The sequence below is a fragment of the Trichoderma reesei genome, assembly GCF_000167675.1.
Source record: "Trichoderma reesei QM6a unplaced genomic scaffold TRIREscaffold_19, whole genome shotgun sequence".
NCBI lineage: Eukaryota > Fungi > Ascomycota > Sordariomycetes > Hypocreales > Hypocreaceae > Trichoderma > Trichoderma reesei.
The window spans coordinates 209,253-234,021 of NW_006711166.1; the positions used below are offsets into that span (position 1 = coordinate 209,253).

The following is a 24,769-nucleotide window of genomic DNA, read 5'->3' on the forward strand; positions in this document are numbered from 1 at the left end:
TTCTGTGGTCACGATCAGGTGTTGTGGCTAGATGCTATGGGGAAGAAGCAGTGAGAAGAATGGATGGAATGGCGTCTGGATCGTTTCAATTTCTTTTTCTTCATGATGGTGTAGTTACACGAATACTTTGTCTTGCATGAAATGATGAAACTGATGGGCAATGGTTCAAGAAGAGGGTGCCGTTTCATCCGTCTCCGCGTAAGGGAACGGGAAGCTGCATGGAGGCTGAGCACTTTTGTGGTCACACGAGAGGGGAGGCCCCTGGCGGCCTCGAGTCGAGACTGGGCCACGAGACACTTGAAATCATTGGAGACGACATCACTGATGTTGGCGTGACAGTTGTGACTTGCTCTTTACACAGTGAATTCTTGATAAAATTGCCCAGATATGCAGTTAACACCCATTGCAGCCAACAACCTCATCTATATACAACCCCATTTTGAGTCCCATCCAATATCATCGCTTCCTCCTCCACCCGCAAGCCAACTAAGCGGCAGCCGTGATCTGCTTCAGCGGCTTCATCGGCCCCTTGCGAGGCTCGTCCGACTTGTCAATCCTGTACTTCAGCTTGACGCCCATGGCCGCCAGCTCCACGTCCAAGAACTTGAGCGCACCAGGAACCACAACCTGCGTCGTCTCGTCGCCACCGACCCAGCAGTGGCCCTGTCCGTCTTCCCAAATCTCGCCCTGGATCTCCGTCAGGTCGATGCCCTCGCTGTCGTCGAGCTTGACGGCACAGTTGCGGCAGCGAACCATGCTGGGGGCCTTCTTCTTTCCCGGCGCAAACTGGGATACCACGGGCTGCACGGACAAGAACGAGCCGCAGCGACGGCAGATCCATGACCGTGTGTAGTCTGAGCAGTTGAGCAGTCTGTCTTGCAGCAAGAAGGCTGTGCCGTGCGCCAACAGGGCGTCACGCTCCATTTCACCCACACGGATACCACCACCGCGCTTTCTGCCCTTGATGGGCTGGCCTGTCGTGGGAACCACCGGACCGGTTGTTCGCACCTGGTACTTGTCGTTGACCATGTGACGCAGTCGCTGGTAGTAGACAACACCAATGTAGATGTCGGCTCCGAGTTCCTCTCCGGTGATGCCAGAGTACATGGGCTCGTTTCCGTGGTAGTTGAATCCGGCCTTCATGAGCTGGTGCCCAAAGTAGTCTGCCGCCGTGTTCTCCTCGTCAAACCTGAAGGGGGTAGAATCCTGCGCCAGTCCGTGGAGAGCACCCGCCTTTCCAGCCAGAGACTCCACGAACATACCAATTGTCATTCGGGACGGGAAAGCGTGAGGGTTGATGATGACATCTGGCTGAATGCCCGTCTCGGAGAAGGGCATGTCCACGGCCGGCCACTTCTGTGACAAGACACCCTTCTGTCCGTGTCGAGACGAGAACTTGTCACCGATGACGGGAGAACGAGGTATGCGGATCTTGATGGAGATGGTCTGCAGGGGCTCGGATCCAGACTCGGCGCCAATCAGTCGGACCTCTTCGATGAAGCCAATCTCGGAATCTTTGTACTTCTCGTAGTGCGTGATGCCGTCCAGGTTGACCAGGTTCCCATTGTAATCGGGGGTGACGGTGTGATACGCGCACAGGACATCGCCCTCCTGGACCATCCGGCCGACGTGCGGCAGACCATCGTCGTCAAGCATGGCCTGGTGCGACGCGCTGACGAAGCTGTGCGGGGCGAAGCCAAACATCTTGACGACGCTCTTGGCAGCCCTGGTCCTCGAATCGTCCTTGAGCGTAATCTTCTTCGTCTTGTACACCGTACCATGGCCAAAGCCTCTCTCGTGAGCGGACTTGTTGATGATCATAGCATCGTCCATGTCGTAACCGGTGTATGAGATGACGGCAACGACGGCGTTCATGCCGTTGGGGAAGTTGTCGAAGCCGTAGGTGTTGTGGAGAGGGGCGCGGACAATGGGAGTTTGGCCCGTTTGTATCCTGTACGACTTGTTGTCTGTTCGGTGACGAATGGCCGTGCCGGGCGTTCCCATGGTTTGCTTACCCATCTGACACTGGTACATGTTTCGGGGGGACTGGTTGAAATCGGAGAATGGGGTCATGTTGGCCAAGATAGAGAGCATGTTGGTCGGGTCAAACTCGACGTGCGTTGACACGCCAGACTCAATCTCCTGCGGAACGACGGCGATCGACATGTAAGGCTGCTCGTGAGGGCCAACGTAGTCCTCCTTCTGCAGAGGCAGGTACTTGACCGGCCGAACCATTCGAGACGGGGTAGATGTCAGGTAGAGACCTGGGTATGAGCCGCCGTGTGATGGAGGCACGTATCCAACCTCGAGCTCGAGGGGCACGTTGTGCGAGCCCTCGACCTTCCAGTATCTCAAACAATCTCCAATACGAAGCGACTCCTTCGGAGTGCACCATCCGAGGATCTTGCCATCCAGCATGACGACAACGCTCTCATCGGTAGACGCGGACGACGTCTCGACAGCACCTAGCTCGGCGACCAGCGCAGGGATGCTGGAAACGTCAACGTAGTCGGTCATCACCTTGCACTTGTGCGCAAAGTGGTTCAGCAGACCACAGGGCGAACCATCGGGGGTGTGGACAGGGCACATGAAGCCCCAGGACTCCGGAAGCAGTTTACGCACGGCAGTCGTCTTGAGCTGGGCGAAGAAGGCACCACGGTGAACCATTCGGAAGTGGCTGATGAAACGCAAAAAGTTGAGCTTCTCTGCCACCACAGTGAAGCCTGCTGTTTGCTGGAGATCAAGGCCGGAGGCACTGACCAGGTTGCCGGTGGACAGGAAGTACTCGAGGCCGTTGGCAATGTTTTCATTGGATTTCCTAAAGATGCCACCCGGAAACTCCTTTCGAAACTCTTCCGACGTGAAGTTGACCGCGGGGTGTCTTCGCAGATAGTCCCGGAGAGCGGCGCGAACGCTTGTTCCAAGGAACTCATCCAGCCTCTCCTTCAGAATCTGCGCGTAGAGAAATCCGCCGAGGAGGATTTCCTGGTTCTGGATCGCATCAGGGTTATCAACAGCGCACTCGCCAGCGGCCAGGGCGTACAGCTTCCGGATCATGAACAGAACCAGGTGGAACTTGTCGAGATCTTGCTTCTCTGTGACATTGACGTTGCCCAGGTGCACGCAGACAATCCTCCGCAGGAACTCGGTTCCGACCTCGTAGTCGGACATGGTTTCCGGAACACCCAACACCACTCTGAATTTCTGACCCAGGTAAGCCCGGGTTTCCGACTTGCTGTAGAGGCGGTAGGCTTTGTATGTTCTCAACAGGAGCTCCACTCGGTCTGTGAGGAAAGTATTTGACGCGGCTTTGGAGCCCATGGGTCCAATCAGGCCCTCGAAGATTTCTCGGTCGTTGGTCTCCACCAGAGCCTTTAGGATCATGATGACGGGAATCAGGTACTCGTTCTTGCGCCAAGAGAATCGGAACGTAACGTTTCCGTCCTTCAAATAGTGCAATACGTTTGTCTGGGACGTCTCGTCGGGTCGCACTGATCGGAGAATGATACCGTATGTGGTGTATCCCGCACCTCGGTTCGTGAAGCTCGGACGGTTGATAGCCATCGGGAAGTTTCGCTTGTTCACCTGCAGCAAACGGATAATCTTTTCGTTTCCGTTGACGATGAAGTATCCGCCAAGCTCCTCCGACTCTTCTTTGCGCGAGACCAGCAGAGCTGGCGAGTTACCCTCGAGGTGGCACCTATTTGACTGTTTGCGATTGGTGAGCGTGGGCTACTCGAAGAAGCGTCGAGTGGAAGCAGGCGCGTCAAACCTTGATCATAATGGGGACCTGGCCAAGCTCCCTAGTAAATTCAATGGCATCGCCTCCATTGATGCTGTACTCGAAAGTGGCGGAGAGCTTTCCCCTGTATGTGGCGTGCCTCTCTCTGCACTCGGCAGGGTAGATATCTCGATTTACGGCGAGCTTGTTGGATGGCGGCACCTGAGGCTTCTGCAGCGTAACCTCCTTGATCCGAATGTAGAGCTTGTTTCTGCTTTCCGGCGCAGCGCGGTCGTTGCCATCAAGGAAAACTTTTGTGCCAATGTCCGCCAGGCCGTGTGCAAGAAGACCGGGCTTTCCATCTCCGCGGAAGATGGCGTTGAAGGACTCGATGTGAGGGTTGACTGCCAGCTGAAGAGCGGGATAGGCGGAGTGATCCTTCGGAGGATTGCGAAAGAGGTCCTGGCGACGCAGAGTGTGGAATTGGTGATCCCACTCCGTGTTCGTGGCTGAGGGCGCCATGATGTCGAGAGGAAGCGTCAAGCTCGGATCGCAGGTTTCGCTTGACGGTGGAGACTGATATTAAAAGACGATAGTATGAAATTAATGGGCCTCAACACATCGAGACAGGCGGCTTCTTTATGTGAATGCTGTAGATATTCATGAAGCGCCTGCTCGAACTGAGTCGCGGTTTGAGGCTGTTCGGCAGACTCGTTCGCAGCAGATAGCTCGAAATCGGACGGAAGAAAAAAAAAGTTGATGATAAGAATGGGTCACATGAGATAGCGCTATCGATAGCACTAATCGACAGTGACATAAGCACCAGAACCCGTTTGGCGGGGGTGATGGCTGAATGGCTTCGGGGTGGCGTTTGTGGCTGGTTTCCGTTTGTGGCTTCACGCGTTGTTGGCAGAAGAAGACGAGAATGTCGGGAGAACGGCGAGGGATTGGGGATGATCATACAGTGATGACAGAATAGTCTCTGAAATAGCTGAGCCTATATCCATGTAGCTTGAAGAAATGAAGAGATGATGCCTGTTCCTTGACGCGGTCTTGAAAGAACATCTCGAGAACGCTGCGGGTCAAATCCACCGTCAAGGGCAACCTGGAGTTGACGATGACTTGACATATGCACAGCACTGATATAGATCAAGCTTGATGCGAATAGTTGCTGGCAAGGCTGACCTTTGGCATGTGCACTGAGAGCTGATGTTGTTACAGCCATACCAAAGAGACAGCCACAGTCTGACTTGGACAATGCTGTTACAACAGAATGATCTTTACAGCTCCGTATCTCACCTTTCTTGTGGTCAAGTCCACGTCTGAAAGGATCTCCTGGAAGTTTGCCGGAAGATTGCAAAAGCTCGACTCCAAATCTGGCCGATGTTTGGGCCTCTCGTATAGCAAGAGGTTGCCGATGACATCGTATTGGATGCAATGAGAGTCGATATCGAGTGCAGACACGAAAAAGCAACGTTAGTCATCCACGCAGCAACATGCAGCACTGGAGTGCAGGTGAGCATATGATGTCGATGCAAAGCTGGGTCCGCATAACGTAAGGGCTTTGCATGCCAAGCTGAAGGCTGCCTGGCTTTGTTGCCTTCAACCGCGTGCCTAGACCAAACTCATGCCCTGTATGTACTGTGTACTGTTTTGTTTCCGACCTCTGGGGAGTTTCGTTTGGCAATGTTCAAATACCTTACCTTTCTGTCTCCTTCCGAGTCAATGTTCCTGTGCTAGACGAAAACGAAAACGGTCAATTTTTGCAGTCCGCATGTGACGGGTGACCATGATTGCTGGTTGGTGTGCCTGGCACTTTATTTAGCAGATATCAAGGTGTCATGAACGCGGTGCTCGACGTAATATTGCTTCACTTCCCCTCAAAAGCGGCCCCCCTGGTCGCAATCTTTCCGCATCTTGTCTCGTACATTGAGCTTAGCAATCTATGTTACACATGCAATCGATGCTTTCCATCTTGCGGAGTCTGGCAACTGTAGGCATTGCTCTTCCGTCAGCTATCTTGAGAATGGTCAAAGCTGGTCCCTCTGCCATACTCTGGCTTGCCCTCGTTACAACTACACTGATTGAGAAGGGACCTGCAGAGTCATAGTGACCGGGGTGTCTCTCGGATCCAATGCCGTCGGGACTTTTGCCTGGAGGTTCGCATCCGACGACTGCACCTATCAAGAATGTCCTCGGTGCTGGAGCAGGGTTTACGAACTGGAACTGGCGACGCCTCCCGTCTCCTCGAAAACGCAGCTCTGATCGACCAGATCAGGATGCAGCCATTATTCCAACAGGCGAGAGCAACAGGCGAGGGTGGGTTAGCAGGGCCTCGTGGACAGTGCACAGGCTCGTGAGGGCAGGGCAGGCAAGGTTCGTGTGTGACGGGGGCGCTGTGCTGTGTTATGGTTATGCCTTGTAGGCGCCGAGTCGGTGCCAATGATTGTATCGGATGTTGCTGGATTGGACGTTGATACGAGGCAATGCTCGCACCAGGTGCAGGGCCATGTTGAATTTGATGGCGGTCTGGATAGATGTCTCCAAGAGAGGCTTCGCAATACCATGTAGTATGGCATTATCGCCCGCACCCGAAGCTCCAGGTCCAGTGGCGGGGCTGCGGAGGAGGAGGAAGAGGAGACGGAGGAGGAGGAGAAAACCGCTCCAGCTGCCTACATACCTAATCAAGGGACTCGCTATCAAGCCCCCCCCCTTTAGCTAGCAAGCCCCCCCGTGTGGCTGGGTATTGCACTAACTAATAGAGATGTCCAATGCCGGCTTTTGCTAGCGTTTTTTAGCACATGCAATCTTCACTAGTTCTTTATTTACTAATAAGCACTGCAACAGTCATTCAGCCACGTCGTTATCGCCGCCGCAACTTAAAGCTATCTACAACCTGACTTTACATATAAGCAGCTATTATAATAAAGTCTCTTTTAAACCAGGAATTTAGCAATATTAAGATAGCAAGGGCTGCTATTAATGCTATTAGCAAGGAGATTAGCTTTAGCCTTATTATCTATAAGACTAAGCTAACTATTATTAAGCTTTACTGCAGTAAAGGAAGGAAGTTTAAATTATAATTAAATAGCAATCTTACTAAGTCTTACCGCTAGGCAATAAGCTCCTAAATAACCAGATGCCCTTATAAAATTACTATTACTAAGCAGTATAATAAGGTTTAGCAGATATAAGATTCTAATAATAATAACGCTAACTAATATAATTATAAGTTACTCCCTTAAATAGCCTTCTCTTAGTATTAAAGTTATACTATTTAAAAAAGAAAGAATAACATTCTTGCTATATATAATACTAGCATTAAACCTAGTTAAGTGCTTAGTATACTATAGAGTGAGGGCTAAGCTAATGTTAAGGCGTTAACCCTTTATAATATTTATAACGCCTTATAAAAGCATTATAAGACTAAACTTAATAAACATTTAGAGATACAGTAGCTATTTAATAAGCTTATAAATAATTAAAATTACTATTACTAGCACTATTATAATAAGGAGAATTATCTAATAGGCCTCTTTATTTATCCTAGGACTTTAATTAACTTCCTCTAGTAATATTACTTAGTGTTATTAATAAACTTTACTTATAAAACTAACTGCTTTAATATGCCACTTTTTAATATCTACAGCATTATATTAATAAAAAAGACCTTTTATATTACTACTATCCTCTTAATAAGCAAGTTATAACTATATTATAAGTAGGCTATTAGTGTTTTTTATAATTTTCTGCAAAAGCTTAGACTTCTAAAACTATAGGTTATTATTATAAACCAAGACCTTGCCTTAATAAAGGCTTTAAAAGTATATTCTTTTACTAATACTACTATATATATACTTTACTAATAGCATATTAATATAAATATGCTAGTAAAAATAAAATACTACTTCCTAAAAGCTTAATATAATCTAGCTATAAGGAGGATTAAATAAGCAGCTAAATTCTAAGCGTTTTTAAAGGCTTAAAATAGCCTTATTATAAGTCTTATAGAGGATAAATATAATAATTAATTTAAAGCCCTAACTAAGGAGCATGCCTGCCTTAAGTAAGCCTAGCCTCCCTAGTTTATCTTCCTAAAAGCTGCTGTTAAGTATATATATAATACCTAGCTTATGCTATAAAAAGAGAAGGTTATCTACTACTAGGTTAATTATAGCTATTATTTTAGCTATATAATAATATTAATTATAAAGTTATTACACTTAGCAATAAAAAAACATATTAGCAGTAGCTGCAGTAACCTCTTAACCCTTTTTCACTAGCTTAAGGGCTTTTAGTGTAATTAATAATAAAAGATTTAGAATCTTTAGGCTATAAAAATAAATAAAATGCTAAATTTATTCTATTAACTCCTCTATCTTACTGTATATAAATAAGTTAATCTTAAGGCTTTACTTCTTATATAATAAGAATACCAGGCTATAAAAAGGTTAATTAAACAAGACCTTGCTAATCTATACAGACCTTATATATTTAAGACAATCTATAGCCTCCCTTACTATTATAATATAGCTAGAAGGCTTATAAACCATTAGCTAATTTAACTTAATAAAGTTAACTAATTTTAGTATTAGGAAAGAGCCTATCTAGCTAGCAGTAATAAACTAACCTCTCCTATACTATTTAAACCCTTAATTATTAAGGGAAAAGGTTATTTAAAAGGAAGTCTTAATCTTAAAAAGGATTAGTTAACTAAATAAAAGCTAAGTCTTTTTAAAACAGTTATTTAGATTAAGGATAATAAGGGCAGAGAAGATTATTAATACTAGCAGCAGCAGCTGCTGCTATTAATAGCGCCGGCTATAATAACTTTAATAACTGCTTAAGGAATAGGCTTCTTAGCAACCTGCAATATATATAAGCTAGGCACTAAGATATAAAGGTTATACTAATAGATAATTTAACGCCTTAATAACTACAACCCTAAAGATAACTCTACAGCTAAGAAAACATAAGGAATAATATTACAGCTTCCTATTTAAGAAGTCCAGCCGCTTTAATTTAAAAAGCAGGAGTCCTAATAGTTAAATATAAATGCTTTAGGCAAGTGGGTTAATAATAAAATTAACCTAGACTTTAAAAATACATTAAATAAGGCTCTAGCCCTAGCTAAGGACGCCTATAACACTAAGGAATAGCCAATTTTATAGTATCACAAGCTTTAATTTACAATTTCCTTTATATATATATACAGCATCTCTATTTTCATTTTTAATAAAAAAAAAAGACTACATAGGTTACAGCTAATTTTATATAGCGGCCCCGTAATCGGACTTCCAGCCACAGAAGCCACACCTAGGGGGGGCTTGCTAGCCAAAGGGGGGGGGCTTAATAGCGAGTCCCCTAATCAACGTTATCGGGCAGAGCTAGCAGCGGCAGGTACTCAGCAGGCCGGGCCCTTCTCTATAACCCCGCCATCGCGACTCGCATCCTCGTCTCTTCTTCCCCATTCTCACCCTCATCCCCCATCGTCGTCCTCACCCTCGTCTTCACTCCTCATCGTCCCCTGTCCATCAACCGCGTGGATACGTCTCGCCCGCCTGCTCTCCTCGCCTCCCGCGGCATCAAACCACCGAACAAGACTCCGGCTGCAGAGACACTGCAGGACAGAGGCACCGCAGCTGCCAGACCTCCTGCTACTGTAGGCGCTGTGCTCCAGGATCCCACCGCTAGAGGCGCTGGAAATGGCATAGCACGCCTGCAGCCTGTCAGTCCTGAACATCACCAGCACACGACGAGACGAGGATCAATCTCCAGGATACCATCACCAGGCTGCCTCGCATTAGCCGCCGCTGGCTGCTAAACCGCTGTGAGCAGAGCTACAGCACGGTACCCGAGTAAGTGCTACCAGGTGCTACCAGCACTCCATCTGAGACAGTGGGTAATTGCCCTCCTGGCACAAGATACGGGGTGCCCTTATGCATCCTCACGAGCCAAACCCCGGCTCATGATCGGCCCAGTCTTCGCAAACGAATGAAACGGCAGAGACTGCACAGGGCAGCGGTTAACCTCGACTGGCAGCATAGGTCTGGTGACTCGACAAACACAGCATACCCGCTTCCATACGACGTCCCGAAGCTGCCCACGCACGGTACAGCGTCCTGGTGGGCTACCTTACCTACTGCGACAGAGGCACAGCAACCGCCATTCTGCACTTTGGTTGGCTGTGGCTTTTTTTTCTTCCTTTTTTCTTGTTCTCGCCTTTTCCCCTTCTCCCTCCTGGAGCCATCCTACTGCTGCAGCGAGCAAGTTCCCCCCCAGTCCACTAGCCGTCCAGATAGCGGAGCAGAGCAGCTTGCCGTCTCGATGCTGCTAGGTTGCCAGCTTCGGACCTACGTCAACAGGTACTAGCTGCGGCTACGATACGCCATCCCTACACCAGGCTCTACGCTCTGCTCGACGCTTTGGAAATTTGCCGCTCCATCTCTCGGCCTCTACGCATCGCTACGCATCAACTACGCATCGTCTGCCCATCTTCTACGGGCTCCCTCGCATTCCAGACGAGTTCGCGGCACCCAGGTTAGCCTCTCCCAGTCCGCTCCAGCTTCCCCGGAGCTCGTGCTTCGACGCCCGTCAGCCCGCTCTGTCTCGTCCACCATCCATCCTGACCCAGGTGGGGTTCCTATTGCTCTGCCGCCAGGCGTCTCCCTCAAGCCCTCATGTCACTTGAACCAACCGTTGCGCAACAACCTAGCAGTCTCGCTCTCTCCGCATCCCTATCTTGCCCCATCTCTTTCTCTTTTCCTTTTCTGTTTTTTTTTTCTTCCCTGACAATTTTTTTTCTTCTCTTCCGAAGTTCCCCCCTCTCCTGCGCATCGCAAAGCGCAGTTGGCAAGCTTCGGCATCGGACTGACCTTTTCGCTCTCACAGCTATAGAGCGCTGATCATCGCTGTTGCTCCGTCCAGCCGCATCGGACCTATCGCATGCCAGGCCTCAAGCTTCGCATCCGCACGATCTTTGCGCCGCCGTTGTCAAGCCGATAGCTTTTCCCACGAGCCCCCATAGCAACACTCCTTTGGCGGTGCCAGTCGCATCATCCCGTTAACGAACGTCGCTATTTGCGCGACTTCCTGAGACATCGACAGCGTCTGACCGCCGGTCGTACCGCCGAATCGAATCTCGCGAAGCCATTTGCTGATACCGCATACCCAGCCCCTCGCTTCCTCCCCTCTTCTTTCCTCTTTTGTACCAATATCGACCGCCGCCCCCAATATCGATTTTCAACATGGCTGGGCTATTCAGGAAGGTGTACGACTGGCTGCTGAGGACGTTCTGGTGAGTGGCCCTACACTCCTTTCAAATCAGAAACGGGGGGGCATGGTGGTGTAGCGCTGGCTGTGCTGCGTGTAGACGACGGTCGTCTCTTGGACCCAAGCCTGCTCTGCGCTTGAACTCTGCTTGCTTGTCTCTGGATTCTGACCGGTTGACGTAGGGCGCTGGAGATGGAAGTGACCATGGTCGGTCTACAAAATGCTGGAAAGACATCCTTGCTGCGAGTATTGGCTGTAGGTCCCCTCCGTTGTCACCTTGCTCTTCGGTACCAGGCTGACTGAGTCGTCGGGATGATGCCCCAGGGTGGGGAGTTCACTCTCGAGTAAGCACGATTCCCTTCTTCCATCTTCCCTTGCTCCAATGGTCCGCGACGCCAGCAGTCGTCGCGTGTTGCGTGTTGCTTCCGCAGCCATGGCGAGCCCCAATGATCTGTCGAAGAGGCTGGCCTAGTGACTGACTGCATCTTGTGTAGCTCGATTCCGACGGTCGGGTTCAATATGAAGCGTGTGCAACGTGGACATGTTACACTCAAGTGTTGGGATATCGGTGGGCAGCCGCGTTTTCGCACCATGTGGGAGCGGTATTGCCGCGGCGTCAACGCCATCGTCTTCATCGTAGACATTGCGGATGTAGAGCTCATCCCCCAGGCCAAGGAGGAGCTTCACTCGCTCATGGCGCACCCATCGCTAGCCGGGATCCCGCTGCTCGTTCTGGGCAACAAGTCAGACCTCCCCGAGAAGCTATCGGTGGACGAGCTGATTGACGAGCTGGACCTGAAAAGCATCCAGAACCGTGAGGTGTGCTGCTACGGCATCAGTGCTAAACAAGAGACGAACCTCGATGCCGTGGTGCAGTTCCTGGTGAAGTGGGCTGGCCGATGAGGTCTCTCGAGGGCTAACAAGCAGACGCCTCGGACAGCTGCGAGACCGTCTGGTCGCAGCACAGGACCCATGCTTGGGGACGAGACCAAGCCGGAGACGAACGCCGAACACTAATGTCCTAATGCCCCAGACCCCCTCCTCGAGGTGCCCGGAGATCGACTGGACCGGGCACCTGTGAGCGAACCACAACCTCCCCTCACTTCTGCGGCGTGAAAGCAAGACAGTCCGGACGGATGGCAGACGGTATATAAATTTCCTCTCTCACGAACTCTCATGAAAGATGATGGCGACATGGCAACAACTTTGTTTTTCCTTTTTTTTTCCCCCCTTCTTCTTTTGGTGGCTCTCTCGACCGGGGCAGGCCCTTTTGCATATTTTCCTCTTGGCTGCTGGCATTGGATGGAAGTAAAGGCGGCATCCGGAGGCATCGAGCGTGGGAGATAGAAAACGGAACAGGGCTCGGAACAAGGCAGGCACTCGCCCGCACTCATTTGTGCGATTTAACCCCCTTTCCCTGTTTCCTTTGGTTTGGACAAGTCGCGACAGTTCCCCCATGGATCCAAGGCGCCTTTGTATAGCAAGCGATCCTGGCGATGAGATATGAATGATGATTTATAGCATTGTGCAACACAAAGCGAAAGGAAAGAAAGAGAGCAAAAAAAAAAGGAAAGCGGCCTCCTGCTGGATGGAACCGGTGATGTGTCGACGACTGACGCACAACTGAGGGTTTCCTCAGGGAAGCTGTCAGCGAGAGGTGAGTTGCAGTAGGTATGTAGAAGCCGCGGAAGTGATGGAAACCGACAGTCCTGGGGTAGAGCAGAAGAGAAAGGGAACGAGGTCCTTGGAGAGTCCCGGCTGTTTGGTCCTGGAAGCCAAGGTAGGAAAGGTCAGGCAGTGAGTGGCTGGTTTGCGCGGGGCTCGGACGAGGTTGGGTGTGGGGGATGGATGATACAAGTCACCACTTGACAGCCAGCCTGGAGGAACGAGGCTGTTGATGAAGGGAAAACTCGAGAAGAAGAAAAAAAAAAGAGCTTGAAGGCAGCGGTTGAAGTATAAAAGAAGAGGGGGAAAACGAAGCGTAAGATGGGGAAAGGGGAGAAGAGACGGGGAAAGGATCAGAGGGTGAGAAGGAGAGGGCAGTTTGGTGTGTGCAAGAGGTGAGTGGGCTGGGCTGGGAAAACGGATCTCGAGGCTACACACGGACCACTTTGATGCGTTGGCCAACTCATCAGTGCATGGTTGACAAGCGCCGCGTTCCCTGTCCTGGTGATTTGGATTGGGTGCTGTGACTCGGCTCTGTCGAGGCTGGATGGGATGCAGTTGTAGACAGAGAGAGAGAGAGAGAGCAGTAATCTCTCTTGTTTATTAATGGCGCATGTGCATTTGCATGCGTTTTGCATTTACATTCACATTAACACAGGATGTGAGGGCTTGAGGCTGTATTAGGTATGATGTGATGGGCTTTTGGTTTTGCTGCAGATTCGGTGGCTACGAGGACGAGGGACGAGGGAGAGAGTGTATGGTACCCAAGGTACCTAGTAGTGTCTGGCTGTGTGTGTGAGAGAGCGAGTGTGTGTGTGCCAGTAGAGGAGAGAGACTGTGAGTTGTTGTGTGAGTGTAACCCGTCGAGACGGTAGCCGACGACGGGAACAGCTTTGTCGAGAGTGATAGTACTAAGGTTGTTACATCCAGCGATACAGTAGCAAAAAGAGGTATAAAAAAAAAGGAAAAAAAAAAAAAATAAAAAATAAAATGACAGAGGCCGGGGAAAGGGTGGGCTCGGTTCTTTGGTTTGTTGTGTTTCTATTTTGTCTTGTTGCGGTTTAGTTGGTGGGATGGACGGGATGTTTGCCAGCGCATCAGGTAGGGGTGGGTTCTCTTGGTGTGTTTTCTGTGAGGAGACGGGTTACCTACTACTACTAGTAACATGGATGGATGTGCATGGTGAAGGAAGGGGGATTTCTCATGTGGAGGTTGAGTGTGTTTTTGGGCGAGGGGGGAAAGAATCGTGGGGGATTTTATTACTTGGGGGAGATTGTATGTATGGGGATCATTATCGTGAGGGCCTTGTGAGCGTTTTTGGGGGGTGGGAAGGAAGGGTTGATGAGGGTTTTTGGTGATGATGGCTTTGTGTGGTGGTTTGGTGGTGATGATGGAGTGGTTACTAACTACTAGGTACCTAGGTACAGTATGGCCTTTGGAAGAGGACCATGCTATAAGGTACCTAGACGACAATACCATCTGCTACTACCAAGGTACTGATGACCTACAAATTTTCTACAAAGCAATAAATTGAGGTAGAGCATTTTATTACACAGCGATCATAGGTTGGAAGAAGGATGATTGCGCGCTTGCAGAAATGATCCATACAACTAAGGTATGTACTCTTCCCGCTCAGCATAAAGGGTATGATGTCATTACCTACCTAGGATTGCTGCACAGCTAAAAAAATCGCTGGGCGGGTCATTCGAACAACTCACGTTTTCAAAAGCGAGAAGGAAGCTGGCTATGTCACTGTGCATTGCTTCGAACCAATTCTTATAAGTGGCTGAAGAAATTTTATCTATGGAATTTCTGTTTTCTGTCATTTTTGTTTGTTTGTTTGTTGTTTTGCGATAACATCTCTTGCAGCTGATTTTTTGTTGAGTTTGAGGTGCGTGAGGCTGAGATGCATGGATTTGCTGTTACTGCATCGCATTCGTCTTGTTCATATGACCCGTGCTTTTTTTTTTTTTTTTCACTCATAACTTTAATTCTTTTCTGTCTTATCAATTGGATGTATGTAATGATTGCCTGGTTTGGGCGAGTGAGGCTCTCGTATGATGGGGAGATGTGCATGCAAGGTAGGTGAATGGTAAATGCGAATGCGATGCCGTTATCATGCCATGTTAATGTCATGCAGTGGCGTATAAAAAAGACCAAGCACGAATAGAAGAGTGCATATTACTGTAATAGACAGTGAGAGAAAAACTCAATGAATGCAGAGTGAAAATTTTGCAATTGCGATGAGGAGATAATGGCAGAGACGAAAGAGAGGAAGGAGTGCTGCATGAGGTTATACTAGTAGTAGTAGGTTTTTTCTTGTTCTGCATGTAATATATGCGGTTTTGAGGAGTTGCGATGACTTGGCGGGTGGTGTTTGGGCGGATAAGAAGGAGGGGGTTATGTAAGGGAGATTGAAGTACATGGGGGGAGGACTGGGATGATTTGCTAAGAAGTGAGGCTGATTGTGTGTATGAATAGGTGGCTGTGTGTATGGTAGGTATGCTATGTGTGGTGAAAAGGTGGGAGGAGGCTGTGAAGTATGTGGTATGTAGTATGTGATGCGTGTGTGCGTGAATGGGTGGATGCATGAGCTCTCCTTAGGGTGCGTTATATGTAGGTCTGTTTCCGAATACTATATGTATGTATATGTATGTACGTGAGCGTGGTTGAAGGGGATTTGCTCGTGGGAGGGCAGAGGAGGGGGGGAGGATGCATGTGAGGTTGTATATGGAGTGTGTGAAGAGGGGTAGAAGGGGAGGAGGAGAAGGAGGATGACGACGTTGGGTTTAGGAGAAGGTTGAGAGATGATGCGTGAATAATGTGAGGAGGATGGTGAAGAATTGGATCGGATGAAGGCAGTCAGTATTAATTCGGTGTGTGTTACGGAGGAATTGAATGGGAGGAGAGGGGTTCTGATAAGAGTGCCTCGCTGTGTGAGAGAGGGTTGTGCATCAGATTGGATGCTATTACATACGAGCTTGGACTACGAGATACCTACAGGTATGTATATGGGCAGGGAGAATAGAGTAGAGTAGCATCCGTTGGGCCGCCAGAGGTGCATCTGCCGACACATCTTATCTAGCCCGGAACATGATCCAAGACATGCACCACTAGAACGAAGACACATGGAGATTGAGACCTTTTCGACAGATTGGGATAAGGAAATTGGGATCGAATTGTCTTCAGGGTCTTGGGACTTTGGGTGTCAACAATCTAGGGGTCCCTCCCCCACCCGTGCTGAGCAGGGTAGGTAAGGTAGGGTAAGGTAGCTATAGATCTGCTATATCTTGCCTTGGACCCTGTTTTTCGTTCTTCCTCTTCTCTTTTTTTTTTCTCTTCATTCTCAAGAGTGTCTTGTCTTTGGTTTTTCTTTCGTTTGTTTGCTTGTAAGGGAAAGGCGTTTTTAGGAAAAAAGTTTGCTGTTTTGTCTTGTCTTCTTGTCATTTCTGGAAAAAGGAGAGGGATGGCGTTTGTTAGAAGTTATTGAGAGTGGTGAACGTGAGTACATTTCTTTACTCCAAAGAGTTGATGCAGGGAATGCATGTATGGGTCGACTGACACGGAAAATAGCCAGACACCCTCTCAGAAGAAAAGAATTGGCGTTTTTCACAGTGAGCTGTGTTGCTCACGGTGGTATGTACCCGATTGTCTTGACAGAATTCCATTAGACGCAGGCTGACTTGGCTTATAGCATTTCGTTTGGATCTCGATGACGTTTTACCTTTCACCGTTTCCCCCTTACACCGAAATCGAAAGAACAAAAAAAAAAAGAGAAAAAAAAGAGATGAAAGAAAAGACAGGATAGATGGCCTTCCACAAGGAAATAGACAGCATAGACAAAAAGGGAACAGCAAAAGAACAAGAAGAGACCAGCGCGGCCTAGGCCCCTTTGGCCAGATCAGTATAGAGGTTACCAGCCCTCCTCAGCCCGCCACTGTCATTCCCAAGTATTGACGTTGCTGGTTGGTGCTGGGCCATCTTCTCTGCAGGGTCTGTTCTAGAGGCGTTGGCTGCTCTGGTCTTCTATTATACACGGTATGTATATGATCATGGCAGTTAATTGGTTAATATGGTAATGGAGGGAGGACTTCATGATGGAGGGGGTTTAGGGTTCGTCTTCTTTTCTTGCGTCTTGTTGCTGCGAGGGTGGGGAGTCGAGCAGTGGCATGACGTGCTTTATTGAAAACAATATATTGGTTTAATATAATATGTGGATGTGTCTGTCTATCTTGACAGGTATATGAACATCTAGTAGTCGTAGTAAATACGCGTGGTATATAGCCCAGTATCCGATGAACCAGCTACATCATGTACATCATACCCAACTTCTTGACAAGGTATGTCAAAAGAAATGCAACATTAAGCATACAGCTATGGGAATAATTCATCATGGTGTCAAGGACGAAAAAAAAAAAAAAAAAACGCTTCAAATCAAGGATAATCCGTAAAGCCAGCAGACTTGCCGCTCCTGTCCAGCAGGTACCTGTACTTGTCCCCCTCGCGCCTCAGCACCGCCGGAATGTCCTGGTTGCGCTCGATGCGCTCAAAGGTGTCAATGTCGCGCCCCCAGACGTCCTTGCCCTCGCGGACGGCCTTGGCAATGTTGTCCCTGTCGCGGTACTCGTCCTGGTTCATCCAGACGTGGGAGAAGCTGGCCATTTTGTTGAGGAACTGCTCCATGGTGGCGAAGCAGCTGCTGCAGTGCCAGGCGGCGTTGCCCAGGCGGGCCTTGTCGAGGTCGCGCAGGAAGGGGATGCCGCCGTCGCCGTTGCGCAGGTTGGTCGGGCGGACGGTGCGCCAGCCCTGGTAGGTGGTGGCCTGGGGGTGCGGCCACTCGGGGCCCGAGTGCAGGAACTGGAACGAGTAGTAGTAGAAGCGCGAGGCGAGCGTCAGGCGGCGCGGGAAGCTGCACGCGCGCAGCAGGAAGAGCGTCTCGGGGCGCGGGATCTCGTCGACGTCGGCGACGAGGATGACGTCGCCGTGCTCGGGGGCGGCGCGGCCCTCGAGCTGCGGGAAGACCTGGTCGTACATGGCGTCGCGCTGCAGGTCCTCGTAGTCCCAGGGCCGCTTGGGGTTGAAGGTCGCAGGGAAGACGAGCTGGTGGTAGACCATCTTGTCGTGGAAGCGGGCGAAGCGGGCCCAGTTGTCGCGGACCGTCAGCGGCTTGTCGGAGCCCTGGAACGTCTTGGGCGACTCGACAATGACAAAGTAGTCGACGTGGGCGTAGAGCGTCTCGAGGCGGATCTCCATCCAGTCGAGCTCCGTGTTGACCATGAAGAGGTCGTAGATCTTGCGCTCGCCGGAGCGGGCCAGCGGCGAGAAGACGCGGTAGCCGTGGGCGGCGCAAAAGGCGCGCGCCTGGTCCGAGGCGTAGAAGCGCGACGACAGGTTGAGGTGCGCGGGCAGCGACTCGCCCAGCACCAGGTCGAGGTTGGAGATGCGGCCGCGGTCGGGCGAGGCGACGAGCAGCGGCTGGCCGAGCAGCCACAGCGACAGGCTGAGCAGCCCGGCGGCGAAGAGCAGAGAGGCGGCCCGGGACGTCATTTTGCGGGCGGGCGGCGGCTGCTGGTGCTGGTGCTGCTGCTCATTTCACCTGGGCGGAGGGAGTTGTGTGAGAGATGAGGCTGTGGAAGAGAGAGAGAGAGAGAGACAGAGGCGCTGGAGGTGAGTTTTTTTAGGTGAGACGAATCCGGACAAGAACGCGCCCATGATGACAGCACTTAAAGTCGACCAGTCAGCCCCGATGCAACGCTCATCAGCAAAAAAGCTGAGGTGCTACTTGTCGGAGGCTGGCGGGAAAGAAAAAAGAAAAACAAGGGTCCTCTTGTGTTGACTCGTTGGCACTGCACATCACGCTCTCGCGGTGCGCACATCTTGCCTGCTCTGGCGCATGATTTGCACGCGCGGTAATATGTAACGGCGTTGCGGACTTGTTGAGCAGTGTGCCTGAATCTTGCAGGCATTTGATTGCCTGGGAGAGAGACGCATGTTGACTGGGAATATACGGAGAGAGATAAGGTACCGTGAACAATGAGGAAAATGATGGGATTGGTGAGCGCGCGCGAGAGAGAGAGAGAGAGAGAGAGAGAGAGAGAGACAGACAGATGGAGAGCAAAGAGATTCACGAGTCAAGATGCACCGGGGAGAGGGAGGCTTTTTATATGGACGATTGGTACGGATGCTTGTAAAAGGGGGCAGTTGATGCCAAGACGCTGTGCTCAGTCTCCCTGCTGCGGTGCGACACGCCGCTGAAGATGTTTTGTTGGCGGGGCTGCAGGGGTGTGAGTTGAGTGTGTGAGACGATGCGAATTGGCCTTAAATTGTTGAAGAATTATTAATAGGTAGAGTGTGTTGGCTCAGGTATGAATTTTGAAGATGAAGACCAAGGCATGGACCTCTAAGTGATTGTCGCTGTGAGGCCCATCAGTGGATGAATGGCGGGCTGTTTGGCCACATGCACTACCTAGCACTCACTCACTCACTACATGTAGGTACCCCAAGGAGCCGAGGTTCATTGTACTGTTTGCTGTACTTGAGAGATGCGAGCCAACTAGGTAAGGTAACCGCTTACCAGTATTGCCTACTCATGTCCAAGCATTGGTCCCTCAATCTCACCCCCCAATTGCTCCATCCACAAAGGGCGTCAACTCTCTCAGAGGGCGCAATCGACAAGTCTGATGCTACCTACCCACGAACCATCAAAGTCCGGCCCGGATCCGGAGCGGAGCGGCAGATGGTTTAGCCTCTGCAGAACCTCCACCACTCAATCTACCTACTTTCCGTCGCCAGCACCTCGTCTTTATTACTGCTATAATCCCCCCTCCAGCCAGATATCAAATGAGGGGCTCGCTCTCCTCCTCCTCTCTGCATCTCGCCTCGGCCTCACGCTCACGGTCTCTGCTCAGTAGACCACTCGTAAACGTGCAGCAGCAGCCATCCGGACGACATCTGAGAGGCATCGCTTCTTCCGCAGCAGCCATGGGCAGCCCACAGACGAATGCCTGGGTCGGCGTCAAGGGCCCTGGGTCGCTGGATTTGAGGAGTGAGGAACCACCGTTGTTCTAACATGCCTACCTATACATTATTGAAAAGAAGCATCATCACGCATGGCTGACTCTTCCTTTTCAAACTTGCCTCCCAGGCGACGTCATGACGGTCCCGACGCCGTCCATGCTGGCCGCCATCTCGCGGTGCTCTCTCCGAGACGACGTCTTCAACGAGGATGCCACCACTCAGGACCTCGAGGCCCACGTCGCCGGGCTCGCCGGCAAGGAGGCCGGCCTCTTTGTCCTCTCGGGCACAATGGGCAACCAGGTGGCCCTGCGAAGCCTGCTGGTCCAGCCCCCTCACGGCGTGCTGGCCGACCATCGCTCGCACATTATTGTCTATGAAGCGGGAGGGTCTGTACTCCCCTGTTCTCTACTCACTTACCATACCTCCATCGTTCATATCCCGTCTGTATCATTAGATACGTACTAACAGCTGAAGCAGAGTCTCTTCCCTGACCGGCGCAACCGTCAAGCCCGTCGTCCCCAACAACGGCATCCACCTGACCCTCGAGGACGTCGAGGCCAACGCCGTCCTCAGCAACGACGTCCACGCCTGCCCCACGCGCGTCATCAGCCTCGAGAACACGCTCAACGGCATGGTCATGCCCCTGAGCGAGGTGCGCCGCATCTCGGCCTTTGCGCGCCGGCACGGCATCAAGATGCACTGCGACGGCGCCCGCCTGTGGGAGGCGGTCGTGTCGGGCGCGGGCTCGCTCGACGAGTTCTGCGCGCTCTTTGACACGGTCAGCCTGTGCTTCTCCAAGGGGCTGGGCGCGCCCGTGGGCAGCATCATTGTCGGGGACAAGAAGACGCTGGATCACGCGCGGTGGACGCGCAAGTCGATCGGGGGCGGGATGAGGCAGCCGGGCTTCATCACGGCCGTGGCGCGGGTCGCCGTTGACGAGACGTTTGGGACGACGCCGGACGGCAGCGACGGGCTGCTCAAGCAGTCGCACGACATGGCCAAGCGCGTGGAGGCGCTGTGGACGGGGCTGGGCGGGAAGCTGGTGCACCCGGTGCACACCAACATGGCCTGGGTGGACATTGAGGCCGCCGGCTGCAGCCTGGAGCGCTTCGTCGAGCTGGGCAAGGAGCAAGGGCTGACGCTCGGGGGAGGCCGGCTGGTGACGCACTACCAGGTTGCGCAGAGGGGGGACGAGGTGCTGCAGCGGCTGGAGCGGGTGTTTAGGAAGGTATTGGCCTAGGCTGGAGGCGGCTTGATGAGCTTTTTGGATATCCCGTGATGGAAAACGATCTTGTTATGTGAGAATCTACTGTGATGACTCAAAGAGGACTTATCGTGAGTTTGAGTGTGATGGTGTTTTGCTTTGGTCTGACATGGGTCGTCAGCCTCGAACTCGATATAGCCTCGGGCTATTACCTGCTGTATGTATGTATGTCCTACCTACCTATGTAGAAAATGCATGTCACTGGTTTGCCACTGATCGTCGATGCCGTCAGCCACAATTGGGGGGAAGAAAGCCTTTTTTCTGGAAGTTTGGGGACGTGTTGCTGACGATGGCTTTTCTGCTGAACCGAATCAGATGTCGCGACAAGAACACGGGAGCGGGTAACAAAAGACCGAGGGTGTGCGAGCACCAGGTCAGCGGTTAAGCTTGTCCTTGGGGGGGTGAATGACTTTTTTGACGTCATGACTGGACGCTTTTGGGAGAGGTGATCAAGGACAAGGGGAACTCTTTAGTGGAGTGTTTTCTTTATTTGTTCTATGGAACTGTTTCTGAGGGACTTGAAGAAGAACTCGGGTGGAATCAAGTGTTTTGTCTGTATTATATATGTGGTTTGATTGATGTCGTGAGATTGATACAGGGTGACTGAAGCAGCATCATGAGTGTACGATATCACTGAATCGTGCAAGATGGAGTTCGTCAGACAAGACATAATAAACCAAGGCTAGCGCTGTGCGGGGTGACGGGACCCAGCTGGAGCGCTAACAAAGTCTTGGAGATGCCGTTGGAGAGGCGCTGTGGGGGAAGAAGAGAAGAAACAGGGCTCGAAGTACACCGATCAAGTGTAGTCTCGTCGTCAACTTCATGTGCTGGTGCTCAAAATGCTCAACAAGTCATGGCTTGAAATCGACAACTTGCAATATCAACATGAATCCAGATTATTGGAAAAGACCATCATATATAATTTAGACAAAAGATTCATTGTATCTGAATATACTTCACCCCCCATCAACAGATCAGCATCACCATATTCCCAACCCGCACCATCCTGCCAAAGCCTCATACGACATTTCCCCCCCCGCAAGCCACTCACTCACTCACTCACTCACTCACACACACCTCTCCCGAGCCATCCATCCCCTTTCCTTCTTCCCCCGCAACCAACAGCCAAACCTTTTTTTTTCTTCTTTTTCATCCCAAATGCCAAGAAACCCACGTCCAACGGGATGGTGTGGACGCGCCGGACTTGGCTTCGGCCATGCTGATGCCGAGACTCAAATCGTCTAAACGGACGCTTCCAAGCCTTTCCACCATGTTGTATTAGCAGGCTTTTCTCTCTCACTTTTCACTTACACGATACCTCCCTCACCCAACCAACACCACACCGCACAATATATATATAAAGGCCCCCCCCCCCCCCTTCTCAGTCCCCTCTTCTTCTAACACCCGTCCTTTGCGTCATTGTGAAATTGCCCCTTTAACTTTCTCTGCAGACACGACAAGACAGCCAAAAGGGCCCACGCAATGCCTCCCCTCTTCTCCCTCGCAGCCCTCCTCGGGACAGCCATCCTCACAATACACTCCAACGTAGCTCACGCTCTGTACATCAATGGCTCCGTCATTGCACCCTGCGACTCGCCCATCTACTGCCACGGCGACATCCTCCGCGAAATCGAGCTCGCCCACCCCTTTTCCGACTCCAAGACCTTTGTAGACATGTAAGTTGCACATCATCATCACACCTCCCCCCCAAACAAAGAAAAAAACATCGTCAAAACTCATCATAACATGCCTCCCAAAGGCCCGCAAAGAGACCCCTCTCCGAAATCCAAACAGCATTCGCCAACCTCCCCAAGCCCCTCCGCAACGACTCCTCCCTCCAGACCTTCCTAGCAAGCTACTTCGCCGACGCCGGCGGCGAACTCATCCAAGTGCCCCGCGCCAACCTCACCACCAACCCAACCTTTCTCTCCAAGATCAACGACACCGTCATCGAGCAATTCGTCACCCAAGTCATTGACATCTGGCCCGACCTCACACGGCGCTACGCAGGCGACGCAGCCGTCAAGAACTGCTCGTCGTGCCCCAACAGCTTCATCCCCGTGAACCGCACGTTCGTCGTCGCTGGGGGACGCTTCAGGGAGCCGTATTACTGGGACTCGTACTGGATCGTCGAGGGCCTGCTCAGGACAGGCGGAGCATTCGTCGGCATCGCGAGGAACACGATTGACAACTTTCTCGACTTCATCGAGAGGTTCGGCTTCGTCCCCAACGGCGCTCGACTGTACTATCTCAACCGCTCGCAGCCGCCTCTGCTGTCGAGAATGGTGAAAGTCTACATCGACCACACAAACGACACCGCCATCCTCCGCCGCGCTCTGCCCCTCCTCGTCAAGGAACACGAATTCTGGACGAGGAACAGGACCGTCGACGTCCGCGTCAACAACAAGACCTACGTCCTCAACCAGTACGCCGTGCAAAACACGCAGCCCCGTCCGGAATCCTTCAGGGAGGACTTCCAGACCGCAAACAACCGCTCCTACTACGCCGCCTCGGGCATCATCTACCCAGCGACAAAGCCCCTGAATGAGTCGCAGATCGAGGAGCTGTACGCGAATCTCGCGTCGGGCGCGGAGAGCGGAAACGATTACACGGCGCGCTGGCTCGCGGATCCGTCCGATGCCATGAGGGACGTCTATTTCCCGCTCCGCAGCCTCAACAACAAGGACATTGTTCCCGTCGATCTCAACTCGATCCTCTACGGCAACGAGCTTGCCATCGCCCAGTTCTACAACCAGACGGGCAACACCACGGCCGCCCGCGAATGGAGCAGTCTCGCTGCCAACAGGAGCGCTTCCATCCAGGCCGTCTTCTGGAACGAGACGCTCTTCAGCTACTTTGACTACAACCTCACCTCGTCCTCGCAAAACATCTACGTCCCGCTCGACAAGGACGCCGTGGCCTTGGACAGGCAGACCGCTCCGCCGGGCAAACAGGTCCTCTTCCACGTCGGCCAGTTCTACCCCTTCTGGACCGGCGCCGCGCCTGAGTACCTCAGGAACAACCCCTTCGCCGTCACGCGCATCTTTGACCGCGTCAAGAGCTATCTGGATACCCGACCGGGCGGCATCCCGGCCAGCAACGTCAACACGGGCCAGCAGTGGGATCAGCCAAACGTCTGGCCGCCGCACATGCACATCCTCATGGAGAGCCTCAACAGCGTCCCCGCTACCTTCTCCGAGGCCGACCCCGCCTATCAGGACGTGCGCAACTTGTCGCTGAGGCTCGGGCAGCGCTATCTCGACTTCACGTTTTGCACGTGGCGCGCCACGGGCGGATCGACCTCCGAGACGCCCAAGCTGCAGGGGCTGACGGACCAGGACGTTGGCATCATGTTCGAAAAGTACAATGACAACTCCACGAATGCCGCCGGCGGAGGGGGCGAGTACCAGGTCGTCGAGGGCTTTGGCTGGACAAACGGCGTGCTGCTGTGGACGGCGGATACCTTTGGGAGCCAGCTCAAGCGGCCGCAGTGCGGAAACATCATGGCCGGCCATCCCGCGCCGTCCAAGAGGAGCGCCGTACAGCTGGACATGTGGGATGCGAGCAGGGTCAAGAAGTTTGGGCGGAGGGCCGAGGGCAGGATGGGGACGCTGCATGCCTGGTAAAATAAACAAGTGTATATTGCGATTTCCTGTGACTGTAATTGTTTCCAATCTGCGCTTCCAGTAACCCAAGTAGACAATCATAAACATACCAACACAGCAGACTGCAGACGACAAGTTCGTTCCAAGGTGAAAAAGAAACACTCGCTGAGTAAACCAAAAATATATATATATCGTATCGTGCGTGCCGTCATCGTCCATATCCGT

General features: G+C 51.6%; 5 protein-coding genes across 5 annotated transcripts; 3 read left to right on the forward strand and 2 right to left on the reverse strand.

Moving 5' to 3' along the window:
- Positions 1 to 348: 348 nt before the first annotated feature.
- On the reverse strand, positions 349 to 4,243 carry TRIREDRAFT_123220 (uncharacterized protein; the record flags this gene model as incomplete). Its single annotated transcript, XM_006967824.1, has 3 exons — positions 349 to 1,233; positions 1,306 to 3,708; positions 3,773 to 4,243. 3 exons carry the CDS (start codon positions 4,241 to 4,243, stop codon positions 487 to 489), a joined length of 3,621 nt encoding a protein of 1,206 aa, XP_006967886.1. The 3' UTR covers positions 349 to 486.
- A 6,253-nt stretch (positions 4,244 to 10,496) lies between these two features.
- On the forward strand, positions 10,497 to 11,896 carry TRIREDRAFT_80553 (ADP-ribosylation factor-like protein; the record flags this gene model as incomplete). The annotated part of the gene is made up of 4 exons (XM_006967741.1): positions 10,497 to 11,018; positions 11,176 to 11,248; positions 11,318 to 11,337; positions 11,488 to 11,896. Exons 1-4 carry the CDS (start codon positions 10,969 to 10,971, stop codon positions 11,894 to 11,896), a joined length of 552 nt encoding a protein of 183 aa, XP_006967803.1. The 5' UTR covers positions 10,497 to 10,968.
- A 5,196-nt stretch (positions 11,897 to 17,092) lies between these two features.
- On the reverse strand, positions 17,093 to 18,205 carry TRIREDRAFT_66687 (glycosyltransferase family 17; the record flags this gene model as incomplete). Its single annotated transcript, XM_006967825.1, has 1 exon — positions 17,093 to 18,205. One exon carries the CDS (start codon positions 18,203 to 18,205, stop codon positions 17,093 to 17,095), a length of 1,113 nt encoding a protein of 370 aa, XP_006967887.1.
- A 1,303-nt stretch (positions 18,206 to 19,508) lies between these two features.
- On the forward strand, positions 19,509 to 20,915 carry TRIREDRAFT_123223 (uncharacterized protein; the record flags this gene model as incomplete). Its single annotated transcript, XM_006967742.1, has 3 exons — positions 19,509 to 19,703; positions 19,803 to 20,061; positions 20,153 to 20,915. Exons 1-3 carry the CDS (start codon positions 19,640 to 19,642, stop codon positions 20,913 to 20,915), a joined length of 1,086 nt encoding a protein of 361 aa, XP_006967804.1. The 5' UTR covers positions 19,509 to 19,639.
- Positions 20,916 to 22,421: 1,506 nt separating this feature from the next.
- On the forward strand, positions 22,422 to 24,565 carry TRIREDRAFT_123226 (glycoside hydrolase family 37; the record flags this gene model as incomplete). Its single annotated transcript, XM_006967743.1, has 2 exons — positions 22,422 to 22,615; positions 22,699 to 24,565. The coding sequence occupies 2 exons, from the start codon at positions 22,422 to 22,424 to the stop codon at positions 24,563 to 24,565; spliced, it is 2,061 nt and encodes a 686-aa protein (XP_006967805.1).
- Positions 24,566 to 24,769: the final 204 nt, after the last annotated feature.